General features: G+C 46.7%; 1 protein-coding gene across 4 annotated transcripts in view; it reads right to left on the reverse strand.

Annotated features, from left to right (window-relative positions):
- Positions 1 to 16,501, reverse strand: part of LOC140914653 (tyrosine-protein phosphatase non-receptor type 20-like) — an 80,748-nt gene that overhangs the window by 48,487 nt on the left and 15,760 nt on the right. For all 4 annotated transcript variants that reach the window (XR_012159933.1, XM_073353032.1, XM_073353033.1 and 1 more), the window contains 9 exons: positions 14,749 to 14,856; positions 14,512 to 14,628; positions 12,864 to 13,099; positions 10,915 to 11,019; positions 9,207 to 9,300; positions 8,637 to 8,722; positions 8,319 to 8,466; positions 4,799 to 5,013; positions 1,190 to 1,288 (listed from right to left, as the gene is read on the reverse strand). Coding sequence is in view for 3 of the 4 variants with exons in the window: in XM_073353032.1 (XP_073209133.1) it covers positions 1,190 to 1,288; positions 4,799 to 5,013; positions 8,319 to 8,466; positions 8,637 to 8,722; positions 9,207 to 9,300; positions 10,915 to 11,019; positions 12,864 to 13,099; positions 14,512 to 14,628; positions 14,749 to 14,856 (1,208 nt within the window). In the remaining variant the exon portion in view is untranslated. The remainder of the gene's footprint in view (positions 1 to 1,189; positions 1,289 to 4,798; positions 5,014 to 8,318; positions 8,467 to 8,636; positions 8,723 to 9,206; positions 9,301 to 10,914; positions 11,020 to 12,863; positions 13,100 to 14,511; positions 14,629 to 14,748; positions 14,857 to 16,501) is intronic.

The following is a 16,501-nucleotide window of genomic DNA, read 5'->3' on the forward strand; positions in this document are numbered from 1 at the left end:
TGCGGCAGTGAAGACTGGCATGATGGTGGACCACAAGGTGGTCAGCCTGGCCTGAATCAAGTCTAACCCAAAAGCCTGTGCACCAATGGAGTGCTTGTGTGTAGACATGAGATGTGGTACAGCGCAGGAGGAGTTTGGCTGGTGCACCAAATTTCTCTAGTGTAGACAAGACCACAGGAGGGAAATTAGGTTCAGGTTCCTCAGCCCATTCACACTTTGGCCTTTCTGCTGTCCCTGTTAATCAGTACCAGTCATGACAGTGGTTTCTGAGAGGTGGACATCTGCACACAGAAAATTGGACCGAGATCACTGGTGGCATTTCGTGAAGTTCACTAACTAGCAGCCTAGAGGTCAAAGGTTCAATATCTCATGTCCAGTCTCAATAACGGTCCAGTCTACTCAAAGCTCCGGATTAGCACCCAGAAAACTGCTGCTTAGAACATTTGCAATGTTTGGACTCGGCTAGAATGCCACAGTTCTGCCCCAGAGCCCTCCAGAACTCTGCCATCACCCTTTGGCATCCCGCTGGCTCAGTGCTGCAGTGCCACAAGAAGATTAGACTAGAAACACCAGCGGAGCAGATCTGCTCCCCTCTTATTACTATGGCTACTGAGAAAGTCACTGCTCAGTTGTGGGAGCAGGGTTTGTTGTTGGGAGAGCGTACCAGGGCAGGCTGAGTCAGCACCCTGCCACTCCAATCCCCACTTGTTTATATTAACTGAGCTTTGAAGGTGAGCAGTTGAAAAAGCAGGCCAGTTATCTGAGTGGAGAGACAGCTGAGGGGCTCACTGGATGGAAGTATCCCCAGCACCTAGCACTATATAAGCACACAGGAAGGAAGTGCTGCACAGAGAGTGGAGGGCCTGGAGGAAGGCAGAAGTAGGTAGGATGGGCTTCTGCTACATCCCTTCCCCAGAAGCAAGCAGGGAAACTGGCTATTGATTGTAAATATAATATATTCTAAAGCACAGCAGTGGTTAAGAAAACCTGGTGGTTTTGGTCAGTGGCTGAGGCTGGAAAGTTCTCTCAGGGGACCACCCCAGGACAGAAAGGAAGGGAAAAGAACAGAGCTGCCTGATGGAGGGGGGAATAATCCATGTCCTTCTTGTTTGAGACTCACTAGCAAGTGCTGCAGTGAGCGTTTCCAGGCCTACGGATGCAAGTGCAGTACTAAGAAGGCTTGTCTTACCAGTGCACTCTGGTCTATTTCTGGAAGAAGACCTTTCGGAGGTCTGCAGAGAAGAAGCGTGACTTGTCGAGGAGCTCCTCTCAGCAAGTGCAGGACATCCTATGCAGAGGGGAAATATTGTTAGCCTGGTAAGGTAATACACAGCCCCCAAGCTGCAGCCCAATCCTTCTCTGCTCACGATTAAAGGAGCAAGGTTAATTGTGCCGCTAGTCAGCAGCACTTCAATGCCCACAATCTGCTCTAGGACATGCATCTGGAGGCAGAATTAGCCCTTTTACACTAGCTCAAGATTTGGCCTTCCAATGGCCACCTGGATTCAATGGCTCTTTGCTTTCAGTTGCAGTGATGGGTGTAAGTTACATCCAAGGGGTATATACCATGTAACCTATAACTCAGTTGAAAATACAAACCCCTTGGGCACAAACACCGCCCCCACCCACAAGGTTTCTCCTGATTTGGTACCTTCTGTAGGAACTGCAGGCCTTGTTGGAGCCCTCGGCATAACTAACAGTGTAAACCAAAGGCTATGAACCAGAGTAGGCCTGGCCTTGGCAAAATAACAACACACCAGGTATTGGCTAACCGAGTAAGCACATTCCTGACCACAGAGGATGGTGCAAGGACACCAAGAGTTCTCAAGTAACTATGGAAACAAGTTCCCAAGGGATGGTACAGGAACACACTGGCCCCTCGTAAGATAAGGATGGGATGACAGGGTCATGGTTGAGGATGTTTTGTTCAAACTAGCAGGTACAAGCAGAAGGGTGGTAACTAACCACATTGGGAATGTAATGCATAACTTGTTTGTATCAGCGTATAAAAGGAGAAGTCATAGGAGGGGCACCTTTGCACTCACCAGGGGACAGCGTCCTGGTGCTCTGACGAGCGGGTGCCATTGTATCTGTAACCCCGGAGCCAGTGGGCGAGCACTGTGCTTCATCGGCAATAAACCTGGCCGGGTGCCTTGGCCACCGAACCGAGCCTGTGGCGTTTCTTTATGAACAACATCGAGGTTCTGCTGAATTGGCCAGCTGCACTCTCTGCTCGTACAGCTGACATCAGAGTTCCAACAACAGCAGCACTGAGAAGCTGCAGCAATTCTTCACCGTGCTAACAACAGGAACAACGACCTAAAAGGCCAAACCCTGATTTCTGTGCTCAGACTGAATAAAGGGGCTGTGCACAGGGACATTACACAGGGAGCTAGAGGGGAGGGAACACTTTTCCTCAAGCCGGGGGCAAGACATGACATCCATCTGCAGCCCTCCACAGTCGGCTACCACAGCTGCTGCATGTGGGTTTTGGACCTATGTATTCTCAGGCCCGTGGGCCATGAGACCATTTTTTTCCTCTGCAGACCTGCTGTGGAGGCCTCTGCAGAGTGGTGCTGATTGGTACATGGAGATAGGGGGAAATCCCACTGCCTGGGCTCTCTGTACTCTGCCTCTCCACGCACAGAGGAACTGTGCTGAATCTGCTGGGTTTGCCTCTGCCTGTGCCCTTCCCATGCCTGGGACGATCTGTCCCTAGCAGCGTATGGAGAGGATATCTAGCCAGATATGGGGAGGCCACTGACCAGAGGGGATGTGAATTCAGCACGCGGACAGAACACCGGAACCAGCGCAGAACATCTTAGCCCCAGCCTTGCCCACTGCACAGCGGGCACTGCCAGAAACCCTTCTCCACAAACATAGCGTGAAGACCCAGGAGCACTTTTCCTGCCCATTGAAGGCTTGCTCTAATGCTACAATACAGGTTACATCATCATACAAGAAGGATTGGCAAACCCCCCAGACGCTAGGATGATCTTTGAAGCTCAGCTGAGCAGGCTTCCCCTGGGGGATTTCTAGTACGGCCTGCTTCTAACCAAACTGAGGATGTTGCGGGAACAGCCTCTCCCTCAAGCCATTCCCACTTCCTGCCCTGGCTAAAAACTGGAAATGCAGAAAGGAGAAAAACGCTACTTTCCCCCTTCAAACTTATTCTCTAGTTATGTAGGGGAATATTTGCACTGGCAAGAGGGGCCTGTCTGAGCACTGTGAGGGCCTCGGACAGACCGCCAGGAATGCAGCCTCACATACTCATGATGTCAGCAGCAGCAGGCAGGATGTGCACTTTGGGGGCAGCAATAAGGGGAACTACAGAGCATACTGCCAGAAAGTCCCCCTTCCATACACAAGGCAGAATGCCTCAAGATCCCTCAGGCTGTCAGCACTTTGCTGCCCCTCCCAGAATGCTTCACTCTCAGAGGGATGAGGACTGGAAGAGCCATGGAAGAGGCTTTAAAGTGTGATTCTACCATGGAATATGGCAGCTGGGGTTCCATATTCCATGTTTCTCACTGATTTCCGGGTCAGAGCATCCCCGTTTGCTAGTCAAACTATGTTTTTTCCTACAGCCAGCTGTGCAAACTCAGCCTGGGATCTGAGAGTCAAGGTGGGCTCTCTCCGTCTTGGCCATCAGTAGTGGCAGGGAAGATTGGGTATGCCAGATTACATTCACTACCTTCAGTTTATGCCCTCAGTGACGCCAGTGTTAGCCCACTTGGGCTACACAGTTATTTCTGAGGACATAATCTGAAGAAATTGGGGCTTCCTCAAGTGTCACTGGAAGACTAATTTGGCCTGCAAACCCTTTCTTATGGCGATGATGCAAAAGTGGAGGGGACCCAGTTGGACTCTCAAATCCCAGGTAGCGTTTGCACAGCTGGCTGTTCAAACCATACTTTTAAATGTCACCTTACCCAATCTGAACTTGAAACCAATGCAACATGGTGAATACGGAACTCTATGGTGTCATTTATACAAGGTCATTTTTTAACATAGCATACGAGTAAAACAATAATATACAGTTATATAGCCCGCTCCATCAGAGAAGCTCGAAGTATGTAAATATTATTATCTTCATTTTACAAATGGGGAAACCACTGCATGGAAAATTTAAGTGACTTGCTAATGGTCACATAAAGCATCAATGGCAGAACTGCGTTTCGAATGCAAATCTTCTAACTCCCTGTCCCTTGCTCTAACTATTTAACCACACCGCTATGCTTTCAATAAGAGAGTTACATAACATTACTCATCAACCCTGTTCAGCAATAGGCATCCTCATTAACCATGGTTTTATTCATGTAGGTCTATCAGGTGATTTCACAAGGAAAGAAAATATTATATTTTGAAAAATAAACAATAAAGATAGAACTGAGATCCAAATCTAAACCTATTGGGGTAAATCTGGAGTAATGCCCATTCAAGACAAAGGAGTTACTCCAACTTTATACCATTACAACCTGAGACCAGAATCTGCCACTTGGTATTTAGCATGACATTATAAAACACACGTGAACCCAAGGGGAAAGCGTGTCAACTCATATCTAAAAGCAACACAGACTGCAGTAAGTAACTGGTGTGTGTTTGCCAACAGATTTTGTATGTTAATAGTGGAGAGCAAGGAAATTAAATAGTGAAGGAAATTCTGCATAACGATTTTATCCAAACTCAGTATTGTATTGAACCCTTTGGGCAAGCATAAAATAGTGGGGTGAAACTTCATTTACACTTAATTAATATGTTACACAGAGGGAGGCCCATTCAGAGCCCTGCTTGGTACCTGATACGAGAGTCCTTGAATAGGTTTCTCATTAACAGCTAAAATGACGTCTCCGACTTCAATCTCTCCATTCTCTTCAGCTGGCTGCCCTGGAAACAGTTTTTTGATCCTCACAATCTCTCCTCCGAGGTGTTCACAAGCCTCTCTTTCCATCTGCAGAAAACTGAAGCCGAGGCCTCCGGAGTTCTTCGTCAGCTTGACTTCAAACATGTTATCTGTTCAAACAAGGGACAGGAACCTGAGAGTGCTCCACGGCACACACATCCCATAAAAAGAAAAGGAGTGCTTGTGGCACCTTAGAGGCTAACCAATTTATTTGAACATAAGCTTTCGTGAGCTATAGCTCACTTCATCGGATGCATACTGTGGAAAGTGTAGAAGATCTTATTATATACACAGAAAGCATGAAAAAATACCTCCTCCCACCCCACTCTCCTGCTGGTAATAGCTTATCTAAAGTGACCACTCTCCTTACAATGTGCATGATAATCAAGGTGGGCCATTTCCAACACAAATCCAGGTTTTCTCACCCCCTGCCCTCCCCCACACACAAACTCACTCTTCTGCTGGTAATAGCTTTTTTTTTTAATAGTTTGTGCGGGGGGCAGGGGGTGAGAAAACCTGGATTTGTGTTGGAAATGGCCCACCTTGATTATCATACACATTGTAAGGAGAGTGGTCACTTTAGATAAGCTATTACCAGCAGGAGAATGAGTTTGTGTGTTTGGGGGGGGGGGGGTGAGAAAACCTGGATTTGTGCAGGAAATGGCCCAACTTGATTATCATACACATTGTAAGGAGAGTGATCACTTTAGATAAGCTATTACCAGCAGGAGAGTGGGGTGGGAGGAGGTATTTTTTCATGCTTTCTGTGTATATAATAAGATCTTTTACACTTTCCACAGTATGCATCCGATGAAGTGAGCTGTAGCTCACGAAAGCTTATGCTCAAATAAATTGGTTAGTCTGTAAGGTGCCACAAGTACTCCTTTTCTTTTTGCGAATACAGACTAACACAGCTGTTACTCTGAAACATCCCATAAAGTGCCGTTCAGCTCTGAAAAGTGCCTATATAAATACGACGCCCTCTGCCTCAGCAGATCCGCACCTGGTTTGCAGCAGAGGCAGCCTGCTGTCGGTAATGACCAAAATAATATTTTTATTCCTTTCAACTCTGTGAGCCCTGCAGTGTTGACTCAGTTCAGAGGGTCAGAGCTGCATTCTGTTCCACCATGTGCATCCCCAGGTATAGTAAAGCCAAACCTGTGTATGCCACTGATTGAGAGGAACATTCATAGAATCATAGAATATCAGGGTTGGAAGGGACCCCAGAAGGTCATCTAGTCCAACCCCCTGCTCGAAGCAGGACCAATTCCCAGTTAAATCATCCCAGCCAGGGCTTTGTCAAGCCTGACCTTAAAAACCTCTCAGGAAGGAGATTCTACCACCTCCCTAGGTAACGCATTCCAGTGTTTCACCACCCTCCTAGTGAAAAAGTTTTTCCTAATAGCCAATCTAAACCTCCCCCACTGCAACTTGAGACCATTACTCCTCGTTCTGTCATCTGCTACCATTGAGAACAGTCTAGAGCCATCCTCTTTGGAACCCCCTTTCAGGTAGTTGAAAGCAGCTATCAAATCCCCCCTCATTCTTCTCTTCTGCAGACTAAACAATCCCAGCTCCCTCAGCCTCTCCTCATAAGTCATGTGTTCTAGACCCCTAATAATTTGTGTTGCCCTTCGCTGGACTCTCTCCAATTTATCCACATCCTTCTTGAAGTGTGGGGCCCAAAACTGGACACAGTACTCCAGATGAGGCCTCACCAATGTCGAATAGAGGGGAACGATCACGTCCCTCGATCTGCTCGCTATGCCCCTACTTATACATCCCAAAATGCCATTGGCCTTCTTGGCAACAAGGGCACACTGCTGACTCATATCCAGCTTCTCGTCCACTGTCACCCCTAGGTCCTTTTCCGCAGAACTGCTGCCTAGCCATTCGGCCCCTAGTCTGTAGCGGTGCATTGGGGCAGATGAGGACAGAATCTGCACCTGGTCTGGGCTCCCTGTAAATACTTCGCAGACCCCAGTAGTGATTTATAGTATATTTACTGAGACTAAATCAGATGTCACTTGCACCAGTATCAGTCAGGAGTAAGGGGCGGCGGGGGCACTAGAGTACATCTAGGGCCGTGGAGAGCAGAATCAGACCTGTTGTTTTCTTCCAGGCTAGACAGAGGGACATGTCCTCCTCCCAAGACATATAGGGCTAAATCCTGGCTTTTGCATCAAGAGGGATGCTGGGAAGGAGGTGAAGGAGCCGGAGGGTGGGGACACCCTGCGGACTGAGTGCTTCTGGGGGAACAGAGAGAGGGACCTGCTAGACCAGAGGAGGGTTAACTACGGCCCACGGGCTTCTGCTGGGGCAGCAGATTGGGGCCGCACCACGCGGCTTGGCCCCTCTTCAGTGCTCCAGTCAGGGCGCCAGGTCAGGGCCACACCACGTGGCTCCTTGAAGCCATGGCATGACCCCACTCTGAGGGTCAGTGGCTGCTCCACACCTAGGAGCTGGAGAAGGGACATGTCACTGCTTCCGGGAGCCGCTTGAGGTAAGCACCGCTCGCAGCCTGCACCCCTGAGTCTCTCCCCCACCCCAACCCCCTGCCCCAGCCCTGATCCCCCTCCCACTCTCCAAACCCCTTGATCCCAGAATGGCACACCCTCCTAACACCCCAAACTCCTCATCCCCAGCCCCACCCCAGAACCCACATCCCCAACCAGAGCCCTCACTGCTTCCCACACCCCAACCCCAATTTTTTGAGCATTCATGGCCCGCCATACAATTTCTATTGCCCAATGTGGCCCTCAGGCCAAAAAGTTTGCCCACCCCTTGTTAGACCATCAAAGAAGGGCAGTAACAGCTCTCCTCACCTCTGGTTTCCTGGCAGGGTAAGTGCATCATAGGCCACACCCCCACCCCAGGCACTCCTCCTCTGGCAATGGCCACTCTGTCCTCGTGTTCAAAGCAGCAACTGGCTGCCCCTGGCATGAGGATGCAGTGGAGGAGAAAGGGGCTGTTTGCCCCATCCTGACCGGTGCACCCCTTCACAGGGAACCGTTATTGTTCCTTGATCAATTAACTGTGCACATGTAGTGCTTCAGCCAGGGGATAAAGCAAAAAGTGCCACTCACAATACCTGCTAGGCCTGATTTTGCTCTTGCTTACACCAGGAGTCACTCTACAAACCTCAGTAGGATTACACTGGTGTAAATTAGCTGGTGTATCTAAGTTGTACCCAAAATGCTTCAGAAATAACAAATTTATTTTAAGTCACAGACTAGCATCACCTGTTATGCTTCTATTTATTCAGTATGTAATTTACACTGTATAATCGGCAGGAAATATTCTGGCATATCTTTTTGTGACCAGTGCAAATCTCACATGATCTTCCATTCACTTCTTACAGAAGGGAATGAGTAAGTGGGAGGAAGACACCCCGGGTGCCTTTATCATCACTCACCATCTGTTGCAAAGGAGTAGCCATTGGGACCGGCTGACAAGGGCATTGCCAAGGAAACGATCACAGATTTCTTGTCCGTTCTGTCTTTAGCAGCTGGACACGGCTCTGCAGATTTGTGACATCCCCTTTCTAGAAGCAGCCTGACAACCTAGCAAGATGATGGACAAGTTCCCCTGACACTCTGCATAGTCAGCATCGGCTTTTCATTTCTCTCCAACCAACAGAGCAGAAAATAAATGTTCCTGGGCCCAGATCTGCCACCCAGACTCACATGAAGTAGCCCCTTGCTCTATCATTGAGATCTCCCCTTCTACAAACCTGGCCAGATTTCTTCAGGCATTCCACAGCCTGCTTGTGTGTGATGCCACAGAGGCTGATCCCGTCCACCTCCAGCAGCCGATCACCTGAGGCAGACAACAATCGGGGCAAGTCGCTTTGGCATTTTAATCGAACAGGAATGAGCTACTAGCACTTTGCCAGTTGTGACTGACCTTGGTGAGTTAGGCTTTACAACTGCGTACTGTTACTGCTGTTTGCCGTACTTCCTAGATAGCCCTTGTGTTGAGAGACCCTTCAAATTATGCACTGATGTAACCTAGTTACCAAAAGCAACACTGAAAGATGTTCACGAGCGGAGTCACTGAACATATATTTGAGAACCACTGGTCAGATGTGTGGTTACGTAGAGCTCCCTGATCTGCAAAAAGACACCAGGTATTTCCAGTGTGAGCTACAGGAACTGCATATTCTGAATTCCAGACAGCTGGAAGTTCATAGCTGTCTGCCCCTCCAACCAGTAACGGTTAACACATTTCAAAGATCCCTAGAGAGAACGCAGAGCCAAACATTTAGTTCTGCAGCACAGAATCATACTGTCAAATGCCCTACCTTTTTTTATTTGTCCATCCTTATCAGCTGGTCCTCTGGGGATAACTGACTTCACGTATATTCCACCATCACGCACGCTAGTGTTGATCCCACCCTGCAAAATATTCGCCCATCATTTACTTTAGTGCCTGAGCATGGTTTTCTCCTCCCTTGATAAAATCAAAGCCATATTTTGATATGTTGCCAAGCAAATTCTAAACAGAGTTTTTCAGAAATCAACAATGGCTTCAGAAATTACATATTTTTAAAATTGGGAGGGGGGACTGGAAACAGATACTACTCTCCCACTTTGTGCCTAGTTTGTAACATGCTCCTCAAAGCAACAGTCATATCTTATTCTCTCTGTAAAGCACTGTGAAGATCGATAAGGCTACACACAATTGTTTAATCATATTCATTCATAAACACTCCCCATGCCACTGGGAATGTGGTTACATCTCAAAGCCTGCTAACAGCCCCAACTCCTTAAATCTGTGCAATGCACACAGTAGCTATTAATGTTTCAGAGGAAACATAAAAACAAGGTTGTGACTCCTGACCACTTGGAGCCATTCACAATCCTATGGCACTTTCCACAAGAATAGAGATGTTAGTCCCCGGGGAAATTCCAAACTCGCTTAATTCCATTCTGCCAAACCACATCCCCAGGCAATTTCAAGTGGACAAGACTAGATGCCTTTCTGGAAGATATACTTTAGCCACAAGTTATTGGGCTCACTAAGTATAGAGGCCACAGGATGGGATTCTCTGGCCTGTGTTATACATAGGTCAGACTAGATGATCGTAGCAGAGGCAGATTAGCCACTAGGTCAACCGGGTCCATGTCAATTGGGGCGCCCCCACAACCCGACCCGCTCTGCCCACCTGGCGCTCCTGCTGGGGAGCAGGGTAAGCCCCTGTGCCCCAACTCCACTCCCTGGCAGGAGTGCCAGGCAGAGGGTGGGCCAAACCCCAACCCATCAGGAGTGCTGGGAGGAGGGGAGCGGACTGCAGGCAGAAGTGGTGGGGAAGGGTCTCCACTTGCTCTGGCTCAGGGCCCTACAAACCCCTAATCTGCTTCTGTATCACAGTGGTCCCTTCTGGCCTTAAACTCTATGAAATCTATGACACACTGTTAAATGGCTGTTGTTTTCCACCCCAGTGGCAGCTGCATTTCAGTGGCAGGTGAAGTGATCCTTGGATCTATGTGGACGATCGATTAATTCCCCTGATGCAGTAGGGGGTATTATCTCCCAGTGAAGTAACATGCAGCATGGCCATTTCTGCCCACCCTGGAGCTTCTGAACTAGGGAAGGAAACATTACATTCCCACAGAGACCCCATGGTAGCCCCACTAGCAGACACTGTCTAGGGAATACTCTGAATTGGTGCATTTCCCAGATGTATTGGCCAGGCCCCTCCCTGGCATACCCTGACACTTTCAAGCCTTCAGCTGCATTAGGGTTTCAGAGCGCTTATGCTGCTGTGACCTTTATCCAGGCTGACTTTCTGACACTGCAGCCCCTCAGCCCGTGTTCTGATGGCGAGAATCGGGATGACTAGAACCCATGGTTTATAATCACTTCATCAAGCACTGGGATCTCAGGCTGAAATTCATGTGCTGGGTATCGCTATCAGTACCATCTTCCTCTAGAGCTGCACTATGCCATGTGGACTGGGTAATGCCACAGTGTTAAGGGTGCATTGTACGATCAACAATTGTACTTGCAGTCACACTGATTCCAAGAGTCCCGCCTTCTTTAACCAACTCCACAGAATAGATTTCATCTGAATTGCTTTCGGCAGACGATGGAAAGTGGGAGGAGTTGGCTTCCTGTCTCAAAATAGAAACACGAATGAGACTGTTACACGGGAGATCACGAAAAATATTCCAGCAGAAGTGAAAGGCTCAATCATGCTCTCATTTACGCCAGCGTAAATCCAGAGTAACACCACTTATATCCACAGCATTCCTCCAAATTTACACCAGCGTCACTCACAGAAAAAGGTGGCTCAAAACATGTAAGCTACGGACAGATGGGGAGGTCATTCAAGGCTAGAACCGTCAGATTTTCTGCCTGGTTTTCTAGAGCTGGTTGAAATTTTCTGAAAAATGTGAATCAAAATCTTGACATTTTCACAGAAAAAATAGAAAAAAAAACCCAACAACATTTTTGTGCAACCTTCCCTCCCCCTCCCCGATTTTTGACCAGCTTTAGACTTGGCCAATATTTCCCTAATTCAAAACTTTAATAAACAAAATCAGAAGATTTTTAAGCAAAATTTTCCCTTGATATTTCCCCCTCATTTTTTGACCCAGGGCCAACGGGCAGAAAGCACAAGGGGTGCATAGGTTTTACAGGGATCCCCTGGGTCAGATATATGCACAAGAGTGCACTGAGGGGTGGCATGTGAAGTGTCTACCGAGAGCCAGTAGCCTACTGGTCATCGTAATCATTGCAAAATGTATGTGTGGATAATATTTAAGGAATTATGTATCGATAACGAAAATATGTTCTCAAGGTCTTTGAGTTAAGGCAGGTCACCAGGAGGTGATGTACCTTGGAAATGTTCCTTTCAGGCAGGAGGTAACAGACACCTGTCTCCCTGCCTATCCACTTGTGTATTGTATGTCTCATAATGTATGCCTATTTGCATACTGAGCAAGTGAAGAAATGAGAGATTGTGAAATTGACAAGACGACACAAACAGCAGCGGGTGTCCTGTTTATGAATAAAGACAAAGGATTGTTCTCGTATATCTTGGAGTGTAAGGAAACACACTGAGTCCTTCACCTAGGAGGCAAGCTGACAGCATGTCTGTCTCACGAAAGGAGGGTCACAGCCAAACCTGGATCTAAAATGCTGCAAGGATTTTGGGTGAACAATACTCTACAGACATGAGAATATCTTGTTAATTAAATCTAGGTTCTAGAACGTGTGTTATGATTTTGGTTTATATGTAACCATTTATTTCTAATACGTCTACTTGCTATTACTTGAATCTCCATGCTTTGTTAAAGAAACTTATACTTGATTTCACTAAGTGCTATGTGTTAAGTGGAGCGGTGATCTGAGGTGGAACTGGTATGCTGGGGTGTATTGTTCCTTTGGAAGCAGCAAATCCGCAAATATTGTGAGTGTCCAGTGGACCTAGGGTTGGACACTTCAGGGAGATGCTCGGCAGGCTCAAGTGTTGGAGTGTGCGTATCGCGAACCTGTAGAGTGACAGCAGGGCCTATGAGGCCTAGAGTGGAGTGCTTGTGTTGCCCGTGGCCGCTGAAGTCAGGGATCTGATTCATGGCAGGCACAGCCAGGGCTTCCTCATGCTAAGGGCAAGTGGTAGCGAGGTGCCTCACAACTCTGGGTACTCCTGGGAAGCATCACAGTAGGATAAGAAGGAATCAGCTTAGTTTGCAGGAAGAAAAATGTAGGTTAGGTGTTAGGAAAAACTTCCTAACTATAACGCTTGCTAAGCACTGGCACAGGTCACCTGAGGAAGTTGTGGAATCGCTATCATTGGAGGTTATTAAGAACAGGTTAGAAAAACACCTGTCAGAGATGATCTAGGTTTACTTAATCCTGCCTTTGTGCAAGGGGATGGATCCTTCCACTAACATTTCTATGATTCTTTATTTGACGTAGTGTCACAGCTGAGCAGTAGCAAAACTGTGGTTACCTCCATATCCAAGCTGTCAACTGAAAGAACAGGAATCTTGGGACCCAATTTTGGTGCTAAATTCCAAGAAAGAACCTTCTTGAGTTCATCCGTATTTATGACTTGTTCTTTGGAAGGTGCTGCATGACAGTCTTGAATCCTTTTTCTTCCACTGTCTGCACAAGAGATCTCAGACCCACTAGTGCTGTTTTTTCTTGACAAATTCTTCTCCTCATTCAGTCCTTCTTCAGATATGTCTATGAAAACAGAACAAAAACAAACATTGCCAGCTGCAAAAATCTGGAGAGAAATATATTATTATGTATTGGCACAGGAGGAATAGTTAACTTCAAAAGTGGCTAGGTCCTGAAATCTCAACAAGATCTACAAAACAAGCTAAGTTTGAGTAATATTGATACAGCCATTGTGGAGATAAGCATTTCTGCTTAGAAAATGTGGGGCACATGTATTCATTTCACCCTTGCAGGACTCAAAAATTTCAGAGACTATTTTGCTGAAACTTTAGATAGAATAAGCCTTGTCCTTGCACTAAGATGGAGCATGGAAACTTTTAGCACAAAAAGAATTTTTAAGAAATGTATTAGCTCCTGAAAGGGGCAAGAGTGGATGGGGTTTCTGAGGGAAATCACATTTCAGTCTTAATTATTTTGATTGATAATGCAACTGCTTTAACAAGCTATAAACATTTCTTATCCCTATCATCTTTTTTGATACAATCACAATTTATTAAATACTGTAGTTGCTGAAGGTAAGCACCTTTTCTTAACCAATGCAGATATCAGAACATCTTTAGGATTTTATGATTTCACATGTCCAAAATTTTGTTGTTGTTGGGTTTTTTCCACTTTTGAGTGAACTGATTGCTGGTCTGACAGCATCAGGGTCTCCATCTCCTTATAGCCACAGAACAGGTAAAGCACACAGCCGGTAGCAACCGTGTAAGCTTTACAACAGGGCCCTTCCAGTGTGCCTCAACACTGCCCTAGAGGGAGCACCAAGAGTGGATTAAGAGAGGAACTTTCTACTCTCCTCTATTCAGGCTCTTATACTGTGCCCTTCACCTTGGTATATGAGCTCCTGAGTACCTGGACGCTGGGATCCATGCCTGATGCAGCAGTTACTCTATGAGACATCAAGACCTTATGGGAATGCTGAGAGGGAAAGATCCATTAGATGGAGGAGAGCCAAAGAGGATGAGTCAGAGACCTGGAGGATGTAGTTTAAGGTATCTATGGGGGGGGGGACCTGATGTTTTCTGGGAATGCAAAGTATGGTGCATCTGGGCCCTCATTAGTTTTAATCTGCTGCTTGTAACCATCTCTATAGCACATTCATTTCTTGGCCACTTGAGACGGATGGTTTGCGAGACGGACACCTGCTGACTAAGAACTGGACAGTGGGATCAATGCTGAGTCCATAGAAGTCAATGGACAAGTTCCCAGGCTCAGGTCCTTCGAGCATCAGCTCATTTCACAGTGACAGCTGGACAGGGTATCTACTTTTGGTCACGTGCACTCACTACCGACCTGGGCTGAATTATAACCTGCAGTTTAGAGGCAAAAGCCTCCAAAGGTATCCCATTACCAGTGCCCTGAGCCAACCACTCCCATGGCCCATAAAACCATTCACCTCCCAAGCCCTATTGTACCTTTGGGTTGAGAGATGATCAGTTCCACATCATCAGGAGAATTCTGTATAATTTTAACCGCTGTATTAAAAGAAGCACCTTCGAGGCTAACATTATTCACGGAGATGAGTCGTCCCCCTAAGAACAGGATTAAAACAAAACATATCGGGGGGGAAGGGGGGGGGGAAATAAGGCCAGATCAGTTCATTTTAAACCATGAAAGCATTTGAATTCTAATTAAAAACTGGGGACAGTGACCTGGTTTGATATGCCCAGCTCTGTCTGCAGGTCCCCCAGGGATAATTGATGCGATAAATATTCCGAGGTCTAATTTCCCCACATTTTCTCCTCCAATAATTACGAAACCTGCAAAAATGAGATAGCATGAGAAGTTGGAAAAGCTGGTATTATTAGAAAAATGAACCTTAGGAGAACAAAAGCATCTTTTCCATTGCCATAAGTTATCTGCATACTCTGGGGAATGGAGCTCTTTGATTTTGCCTCATCGAAGCCCTGGTTCGGGAAGCACTTCAGTTTACATTTAACTTTAAGTATGCACTTTTTTTCCCCATAGATTCATATATTCTAAGGCTAGAAGGAACCACTGTGATCATCCGGTCTGATCACCTGTATAACACAGGCCAGAGAACTGCCCCAAATTCATTCCTAGAACAGATCTTTTAGAAAAACACCCAATCTCCATTTAAAATTTGTCAGTGGTGGAGATTGCTCCAATGGTGAATTACTCTCACTGTTAAAAATTTACACCTTATTTCCAGTCTGAATTTGTCTAGCTTCAATTTCTAGCTGTTGACTCGTGTTAGACCTTTCTCTGTTAAAGACTGAAGAGCTGATTATTAAATATTTGTTCCCTACTGGACCAATCCCTGGGGGACCCCACTGGAAACAGATCCATTCAATGATGATTCACCATTTACAGTTACATTTTGAGACCTATCAGTTACCCAGTGTTTAATCCATTTAATATCTGCTATGTTAATTTGATATCATTCTAGTTTTTTTCATCAAAATGTCAGGCAGTACCAAATCAATCTTGCCTTACAGAAATCTATGTATATTACATCAACTCTATTACCTTTATCAATCAAACTTATGACCCACTGACTTTAGCGGCAAGTGCTTAGGTGCCCTTCCTGAATAGGGGTGCTTTCCTGAATCAGGGCCATGAAGAGCCATGCTCCCAAGTCATAGAAGCCAGTGTTTCCCAAACCCATCAGTGGGTTGCAGGAAAAGTCTAGGTGGGTTGTGCCTCCCTGGAGGTGCTCATCCTTCCGCCATGCTCTCACTGCAAGCAGCAGCATGGGGAATGGGATCCGGGCAATGGCAGAGGAAGCACCTCCAGGACATGCGCAGGATGGGGACAGATTACTGACTGCTGGCCCACTGGCTCCATCCATTTCCTCAGCGCTACTGCTGCCTCCTGGACCTAGCTCTCACTTCCTTTGGGCAGCAGCATGGGGAGCGGGAGCAGAGCCACAGAAGAAGTGGCCAGAGCCAGCAAGCAGCCAGGTAGCGATTGCAGCCCCTTGGTACAGCTGGGAATAAAACCCAGATCTCCTGAGTCCCAGGCCAGTGCTCTAACCACTAGACCACACAGCTGTGCTGTCTGGATCCAGACCAGACCTTTCACAAGATTCAAGTTTGTTTGGATCCAGGGTTTAGTTTTGGGCTTAGCTCTAAATAATAATTCTGTACATACTCTAAGAACTCCCCACATGGGTTGTCAGCTGGTTTTGAACCCAGAACTTTCAGTACAGATCTCTGTCACTTAAGACTTCAAAGAGTAACTGTGTTAGCTGTCTGCAGTAGTAGGCTGCTATCCTCTAGTGGGACAATAACTAATAGTGGATGCAGCACACAGTTTGCCAGTGTGTTACATAATATAATATTAAGGTTGTACAGTCAGGCATTTAAAAGTCAGATAATACCCACGTTAAGGTTGCATAGTCACTATGCAGCTAAGTAAGCTACATATATAACTGCACAATGC

This window comes from Lepidochelys kempii, chromosome 7 (genome assembly GCF_965140265.1).
Source record: "Lepidochelys kempii isolate rLepKem1 chromosome 7, rLepKem1.hap2, whole genome shotgun sequence".
Taxonomy (NCBI): domain Eukaryota; kingdom Metazoa; phylum Chordata; order Testudines; family Cheloniidae; genus Lepidochelys; species Lepidochelys kempii.